We start from the raw sequence: 8,192 nt of genomic DNA on the forward strand, positions 1-8,192 counted from the left end.
TAGTAGTTTGGGATGCTGCCTCTGCATGCATTGGTGCAGGAGCATTAATGAAATACACGAGATATAGGTCCCATATAGCGTAGGTGGCAACATTGGTTCAATCCTCCAAATGTCATATATTACATCTGTAAAGAAAGATGACATCATATCGCGTAAAATCATGGCACGGATCTCGTGACTTGAGATTCTTCCGCCATCTTCATATTCATTAAACGTTTTGCAGTACCCTTGAACAGACGTCCTCTCTTCTTGTTACAATTTGGTGCCGAAACCCGGGAAGCGGGTCTTACCTGATCAGGAAGTACTGACTGGACTATAGGGCGGAGCAGAGCGTCATCGTCGGAATCGTTATGGAGGACTTGGAGAGGTTGAAGAAGCTACGCACTGCTTGTCGGGGAACTGTGACACGCACCATTTCGGACCTCACAGCTCTTTTGGCTACGACTCCTTTGCTCCACGATCAGCTCACATCAAAGCTGACATTCCTAGAATCTAAAGGAGCGACCTTGGCACAGCTGGATGGCCGAATACAGGGTATCATCGAGGAAAACCTTTTAGAAGACGAATGCACAGCCTGCGATCGATATCTTGAATCTATCACGACTATCACGGTACAGGTCCGCAGGGCGTTGTCGACAACTGCAGGTCCAGTTTCAAACAACCACCGCGACGGTCATCAGGCTTCACCGCAACATGGGCACGGTGCTAGTGATGGAGTCAGTTTGCCCAAGCTTCATATCGACACTTTCAATGGTGAGCTTTCAAAATGACAAGGGTTTTGGGACCAGTTCAGAGCAAGCATACACGACAACTCACGGCTTTCGCAAGTCAACAAGCTTAAATATCTCGTGTCGCTTGTGTCTGGATCTGCTGCTACGGCCATCGAAGGTTTGACCATCACTGATCAAAATTATGTCACTGCTGTTGACATCCTAAAGGCACGCTTCGGCAAGGACGAGCTTCTTATCAACGATCATCTGGACTCATTATTCGATCTTAAGCCCGTTACGGACTTTCAGGATGTCCGAGGGTTACGAGACTTACATGGGAGTGTAACTGCTCGGGTTCGAAATCTGCAAGCTTTAGGCATTCCGACGAGTCAATATGACGTCGCTGTTCGTCGAGCAATTGTGCGCAAGATTCCTCATGAGCTTGAGCTCGAGTACTATCGTATGCACGGAAGAGACGCGACCCTCGCTCCTGAAAGCTTGTCAGATCTTATGGATTTTTTGAACAAAGAAATCGAATGCCGTGAACGCCTTCGCAGAGACGCAGCAATAGACAACGTTGGATCGCGACCGAAAACAGAAGGAGGAAGTGGTGTCAAACGAAAATCATCGCTCTCGTTTTCCGCGTCATCTTTAGCGGCAACTGTTACGCAGCAGAGCTGTGTCCTGTGCAAGTCAAAAGATCATCATGCGCTTGAAAGTTGTACGGCCATACTCACTCCTGAGGAAAAAAGAATCATCCTCCGTCGAGAAGGCAGATGCTTTCTTTGTGGAAAGAGGTCCCACTTGTCCAAGGATTGCCGGGTCTGCTGGAGGCTTCGTTGTGGAAAGTGTAACAGACGACACCTTACGCAGTTATGTCCAGGTCCTTCAGTGCCTGCTCAGAATCAAACTTCGGTTACAACGGTTGTTGAGGACGTAGTTACCTCATTTTCTTCATCAGAAGTTTCGAAGACTCCAAAGTGCTCAGAAGTCCTTCTGCAAACCGCTAAAGTTTGGCTTGTGGGACCACGTGGACGAAAACAGCTCATCAGGGTGTTGTTTGACGGGGGAAGTCAAAGAAGTTTTATTCGCGCCGACATATCAAAACGCATGGAATGTAAAGACGTACGGTCAGAAGATCTACGAATTCACACCCTTGGGAATGTCACATCCGCTCGAACACAACACCGTTGTGTACAACTTGTATTGCGAAGCCAGGACGCTTCTCACACACTTGTGATGGATGCAATCGAGTACGACCAGATTTGCACTGACAGCCTCCCGTCTTTACCCTTCGACATGTCGAAACAACTGAAAGATATGGGCCTTCAGCTAGCTGATGAACCGTTTTCGGCGCCTGTCGAGATTTCTCTCCTGATTGGTTCAGATTATTACTGGCAAGTCGTCACTGGACAAACTGTTCGACTTTCGAAACATCTTGTTGCAGCTGAAACCCTTTTCGGGTGGACCATCCAAGGAGTCTGTTCGTCCGATGGCATGAAGGGACGACACGATATTCAAGTTATGAAGATTGGCGTGGAAACGGATGTCGAGGTTGATACCGACAGGATATATTCGCAACTACAGGCATTTTGGGACCTCGAGCATCTAGGCATCACGGATCAGTGTTCAACGTCCAGTTCCTACACTGACCCCATTCTTCAAGAGTTTAGCACTTCAGCATGCCTACAGAACGGGCGATATATGGTCCGTCTCCCCTGGAACCTGGAGAAGCGTCACATGCTGGGAGATAACAAGGTGCTCGCGTCTCGACGGTTGAGTTACACCACCAAGAAGCTGCTACCGGATCCCAGTCTAATGGAAGAGTACGACTCTACGATTCGACAATATCTGCTAAATGGACATGCGGAGCGCGTACTTGAGACGGAGAACACCGGTGGAGGGCCTATATATTACATGCCTCATCATGCTGTCATACGAAGAGATCGGGAGACGACTAAAGTACGCATTGTATTCGACGCTTCGTCAAAGTCATCTGGTGCAATCTCTTTAAATGAAGCTCTTCACGCTGGACCCAACTTGAACCCGGATGTTCTAGACTTGCTGCTTCAGTTCAGGGCATATCAAATAGCTCTTACAGCTGACGTCGAAAAAGCATTTTTACAGATCGTACTCGATCCACAGGATCGCGATTCTTTTCGCTTTCTTTGGTACGCCACTGCGCCGAAGGCAGACGAGGCTTTGCCTCCTATTGAGACTTGGAGAATGATGCGGGTACCGTTCGGCGCAAAGTCCAGCCCGTTTTTGTTGGCCGCCACTATCCGACATCATTTGCAATCTGTAGTTTCACGATATCCTCGAACGGCTTCTCTTCTATCAAGTCACTTTTATGTGGATGACCTGGTTGTCGGCGTGGATTCCGTTGACGAAGGAAATACGCTCTACCGTGAATCGCGTGACATCCTTATTGAAGCTGGGATGAAGCTCGTCAAATGGACCAGCAACGACAGCACCCTGTGGAACTTATTTCAAGCGGAAGGCACTGCTTCATCACCCACCACTTCCCTTAAAAAGGTGCTCGGACTTAATTGGGATATCGACTCTGATGAGATACAGCTCTCCATGAAATCATTATCCGATTTTCTGGAACGTCCGGGTGCCACTAAGCGTTACGTGCTTCAGGCTGTTTCTCGGATTTTTGATCCTCTGGGCTACGTGGCGCCGTTCGTCGTTACGGCCAAGATCTTACTGCAAGGCATCTGCTTGCTAAGCTTCAGTGGGATGATCTCCTTCCTGACAACATAAGGTCTGTATGGAGTAATTGGTGTCAAGAGGTGCCTACGCTGGCTCGTTTCCGGCTACCTCGGAAGCTAACAGGTGCCACAGCTCCGTTGACGGAGGTTGCGAGGAGCCTGCATGTTTTCGGCGATGCCAGCACCAAGGCATACGGAGCAGCTGTTTACTTGGTTTCTCAACGTGGCGAAGGCCGATTGGAAGCATGTCTTTTGCTGGCCAAAACCAGAGTCGCCCCGGTGAAAGCAATGTCCCTCCCACGCCTCGAGTTGATGGGCGCCGTTCTAGCCTCACGACTGCTTAAGTTTGTCCGGCAGACGTTATTCCTTTTAGATGTGGAAGCCATCTTGTGGACAGACTCGGAGGTTGCTTTGCATTGGATCCACGGATCTCCCTCGGCGTGGAAACCTTTTGTACGGAACCGCGTTGCGGAGATTCAATCTTCTACGCAATCCTGCCCATCCTGCATCCTGCAAAGCCCATCCTGCATCCTGCAAAGCCCATCCTGCAAGTACGAAAGTACAGCTCGTTCTCCAGACTGCTCCGGGTTACGTCATGGGTGCTACGGTTTGTCCACAACATTAGGAGCCCTTCTCTCAAGGACAGGGGTATGCCAAGTTCAGAAGAGATTAATGCGGCAGAGCACTATTGGATTAGAAATGCTCAACGTGAGGCTTTTGGGTTGCAGCCTACCACCCACACTTCTCTTCGGAACGCCTCCTTGTTTCACGACGACGAAGGGATCCTCCGCATGCAAGGACGTCTCCAGTACGGTGTCTTTCCTGATGCAGTCAAGCATCCTATAGTCTTGCCCTCGAACCACCCTATCACAGCCATGATTATCAGGCAGACTCACTTACGGTTGTTGCACGCTGGCGTCCAAGGAACACTGACTGACCTACGAGAGGCCTACTGGGTCATTCGAGGACGGCAAGTGGTAAAGAGGGTGGTGCACGGCTGTCGCGTTTGCAGGCGAGCGAAAGCCCGCGCGTGTACTGAGATTGCTGGTCCCCTACCTCGGGACCGAGTATCAGCTGCAGCGCCATTTGATGTGACAGGAACCGATTATGCTGGGCCACTCTTTTACAGACCAGCCTATGAAGAGAGCAATGTTTCAAGAAAATGTTACATCCTCATCTTCACTTGCGCCGTAACTAGGGCAGTTCATTTAGAGCTCACAGAATCTATGACTGCCGAAGACTTTTTGAAGGCCTTCAAGAGATTTGTATCGAGGAGAGGTGTGCCAGGAACAGTATACTCTGATAATTTCCGCACCTTCAAGAGTGTGTCCCGTGAACTTTCCGTTGGCCAGCTGTCGCAGGATCCAGATGTGAACGGGTTCCTTACGGTACATCGGATCAACTGGAAGTTTATCGTTGAGCGCGCTGCCTGGTGGGGAGGCTTTTGGGAACGCCTAATAAAAAGCGCCAAGGTGTGTCTACGGAAGATACTGGGAAAAAGCACCCTAACGTACAGCGAGCTTGCCACTGTTGTCACGGAGGTGGAAGCCGTTCTGAACTCACGGCCCCTGACTTATGTTTCCGAGGATCCAGACGATCTCTCCGTGCTCACGCCTGGTCACTTCCTGGTTGGTAAACGTATTTCAGCCCTTCCCTACGAGCCTGTAGCCGAGGTGCGTTCGACGTCAAACCAGCTGAGGCGACGATGGAAGTACCGCGAGCGCTTGATGGAGTCGTTTTGGACTAGATGGACCAAGGAGTATATCCTGTACCTGAGATCTGCGAACATACGCAAGCCACTTTCATCGTGCAGCGTCAAGACAGGGGACATCGTTCTCATAGCCAAGGAGAATGCGCCTCGGGTGTCTTGGCCCCTTGGCCGCGTTGAAAGTACAAGAGAGAGCGCCGATGGCCGCATCCGATCTTGCCAGGTCAGGATATCGGGGGGCAAAATTATCTGTAGACCAATTCAACTGCTACACAAGTTAGAGGCAGACGAAGATTAATTGCTAGGGTCTCTCATCTGCTTCATCGACATCGTCAATTCAGGGGTGGGAGTGTAAAGAAAGATGACATCATATCGCGTAAAATCATGGCACGGATCTCGTGACTTGAGATTCTTCCGCCATCTTCATATTCATTAAACGTTTTGCAGTACCCTTGAACAGACGTCCTCTCTTCTTGTTACAACATCCTGTGGACAAACAGGGGACGTCCATGGATGCACCTTTGACCGTCCCGCAGACGTCTACAGGACGTCCTGAGGAGTTTTGTGGATGTCTTCAGGACATGCATATGTTCAGAGATGGATGTCCAGAGGATGTCCTAAAGACGTGTATGGTTGTCTGGGTCATAAGCATCAATTCAAAATCCACAGCGCGGCACTTGTAGCACGCAAAGTCAAAGTTAGCAACTCAAGTTTTATTGCACACCAGAAAGCCTTTAGATCATCCCCGGCATGTTACATCATGCGTGGACTAGAAAGCAAAGTCCGCTCGCCTTCGCCGGGCCTTCATGATGCAATCTTTGAAAACTTATTCCCGGATAGAATTCCTGATCAACTTACTGTATGTCTAGTTCGCACCGAGGCTTATCAGGGTGATTACAAATCGAGCCCCTTTTGTTTCGAGCATTTTAACGTTAGTTCTGTAACATTATCAGTTGATGGATACAGGAAACAACGATCCTATGACTGGGAAAATGATCTGGCTAGAGCAAGCTACTACGAATTCTTGTATCAACTTGTGGCGGCGCCGAAGACGATCGCAACATCCGTACCACCCGCGCTTCTTCTCGCGCCTTTTCCGGTGCGTGCACCACTTCGATTCCTGTCCGGCTCCGGTGAACAGCACCGTTCTCCGGCTGCAGTCTCGACAATAAACTCAGATGGCTTCCCCTCAAGCTGGTGACCCGAACGCCAACTTTGCCCCTTCTGCTTCGCCGTCAGCGGTACCTGCCTCTTCAGTCAGCCCGGCATTAAGCATCTCGGCTTCCACGCAAGTCCGTCTCCCCCCATTCTGGGCCCATGATCCCCTCCTCTGGTTTGTCCAGGTGGACAATTTCTTCCACATGCGACATATTACATCAGAAACCACGAAGTACCAGAACCTGGTTGAAAGTCTTCCCCCGTCCGCTGCCGCTGAGGTTCGGGACATTCTCCTCGCGCTGGCGGCAGACAAACCCTATTCAGTCCTCCGGGACGCTCTGGTTAAACGGCTCATGTCATCCCAGGAGCACCGTTTGCAGCAAGTGCTTTCATCTGAAGAGCTCGGTGATCGTCGCCCCACTCAATTTCTCCGCCATCTGCAGTTCATTCTTGGCGACAAGGCATCATCTATTGACCCTGCTATCCTCAAGGAACTTTTCCTCCAGAGACTCCCTCCCAATGTACGCGTGTCACTAGCAGCATCGGGCGCCCTGCCCCTCTCAGAGCTAGCAGAACTCGCCGACCGCGTCCTGCACAATGCCCCTCCCACCGTCGCCGCGATGCCCTGCAATACGCAATCTGATGATTCCGAGCTCGGCCAGCTGGGCCAGGAAGTTGCGCGCCTCACCGAACTTGTCTCACACCTGTCGCAGCAGCGCTTCCCGAACCGCGGGGCAAGCCCCTCACGGCGCACACCTTCGCCGGCGCGTCGCTTGCAGTCCCCCACGCGCTCCTGCCGCACTTCACCACCGGCCTCCACCTACTGTTGGTACCATCACACATTCCGCAACCGCGCTCGTCGCTGCCAGCAGCCCTGTACTTGGCCGTCGGGAAACGGCCTGGGCGATCATTAACGGCGGCTTGTGATTCCCACCGCCCTGAGTGCCGTCTCTTTTTCGTCACGGACAAGATTTCCGGCACCCGTTTTCTCGTGGATACTGGTGCCGAAGTCAGTATTATTCCGGCGACGCCGTTCTACAAAAGAACTCTGCAGCAAACCTCTCCACTCCGGGCCGTCAACTCATCCTCCATTGCCGCGTACGGCCAACGTTCGCTCACCATCGACGTTGGCCTTCGCCGCCGCTTTCAGTGGTTATTTTGGATTGCCACTATCCGTCATGCTATCCTTGGAGCCGATTTCCTCCGCCACTTTGGACTCCTTGTCGACGTCGCCCGCCGCCGACTTGTTGACGCCAATACACACCTTACTGTTCACTGCGTTGCCACCGCATTGCAGCCGCTGCACCCCACTTTCGTTCCGCCTCCCGCCACGTCTGTTTTTGAGGCGATACTTCAAGAGTTTCCCGATATCACTCGTCCACCTAACGTCAACAGCCCGGTCAAGCACCATGTCACACATTTCATCACGACAACGGGCCCGCCAGTACACTGCCGCCCACGGCGACTCGCTCCCGAACGCCTTAACATCGCCCGCGCGGAGTTTGAGCATCTCCTACAACTGGGCTTCGTCCGACCTTCGTCAAGTCCATGGTCATCCGCATTACACATGGTCCCTAAAAAGACCGGCGACTGGAGACCATGTGGCGACTCAACAACGTGACAGTTCCTGATCGATACCCCTTGCCGAACATACAAGATTGCACGGCCCATCTGCACGGATGCACTACCTTCAGCAAGGTTGATCTCATCAAAGCATATCATCAGATTCCGGTTGAGCCCTCCGACATCCCAAAAACCGCCATCACCACACCATTTGGTTTATTTGAGTACCTGAGGATGCCATTTGGTCTGCGAAACGCTGCACAGACATTTCAGAGATTCATTGACGAAGCATTGCGAGGCCTTACCTTCTGCTTTGCGTATCTCGACGACTTGCTCATC

General features: G+C 51.5%; 3 protein-coding genes across 3 annotated transcripts; all 3 read left to right on the forward strand.

Moving 5' to 3' along the window:
* The first annotated feature begins 350 nt into the window (after positions 1-350).
* Positions 351-3,476, forward strand: LOC135384692 (uncharacterized). The gene is made up of 2 exons (XM_064613881.1): positions 351-753; positions 829-3,476. Exons 1-2 carry the CDS (start codon positions 351-353, stop codon positions 3,474-3,476), a joined length of 3,051 nt encoding a protein of 1,016 aa, XP_064469951.1.
* Positions 3,477-3,599: 123 nt separating this feature from the next.
* On the forward strand, positions 3,600-5,430 carry LOC135384694 (uncharacterized). Its single transcript, XM_064613882.1, has 2 exons — positions 3,600-3,703; positions 3,798-5,430. The coding sequence occupies exons 1-2, from the start codon at positions 3,600-3,602 to the stop codon at positions 5,428-5,430; spliced, it is 1,737 nt and encodes a 578-aa protein (XP_064469952.1).
* An 880-nt stretch (positions 5,431-6,310) lies between these two features.
* LOC135384695 (uncharacterized) lies at positions 6,311-7,204 on the forward strand. The gene has a single exon (XM_064613883.1). It carries the CDS (start codon positions 6,311-6,313, stop codon positions 7,202-7,204), a length of 894 nt encoding a protein of 297 aa, XP_064469953.1.
* Positions 7,205-8,192: the final 988 nt, after the last annotated feature.

Source organism: Ornithodoros turicata, chromosome 2 (assembly GCF_037126465.1).
Source record: "Ornithodoros turicata isolate Travis chromosome 2, ASM3712646v1, whole genome shotgun sequence".
In the NCBI taxonomy this organism is placed as follows: Eukaryota; Metazoa; Arthropoda; class Arachnida; order Ixodida; family Argasidae; genus Ornithodoros; species Ornithodoros turicata.

What these genes read in the sequence shown, in the direction of transcription:
- LOC135384692 (XM_064613881.1), top strand. Translation starts at nt 351, where the DNA reads ATGGAGGACTTGGAGAGGTTGAAGAAGCTACGCACTGCTTGTCGGGGA. An exon ending in TCATATCGACACTTTCAATG is followed by an intron (nt 754 to 828) that starts GTGAGCTTTCAA and finishes GGCTTTCGCAAG; the next exon opens with TCAACAAGCTTAAATATCTC.
- LOC135384694 (XM_064613882.1), top strand. Translation starts at nt 3,600, where the DNA reads ATGCCAGCACCAAGGCATACGGAGCAGCTGTTTACTTGGTTTCTCAAC. An exon ending in CCAAAACCAGAGTCGCCCCG is followed by an intron (nt 3,704 to 3,797) that starts GTGAAAGCAATG and finishes TATTCCTTTTAG; the next exon opens with ATGTGGAAGCCATCTTGTGG.
- LOC135384695 (XM_064613883.1), top strand. Translation starts at nt 6,311, where the DNA reads ATGGCTTCCCCTCAAGCTGGTGACCCGAACGCCAACTTTGCCCCTTCT.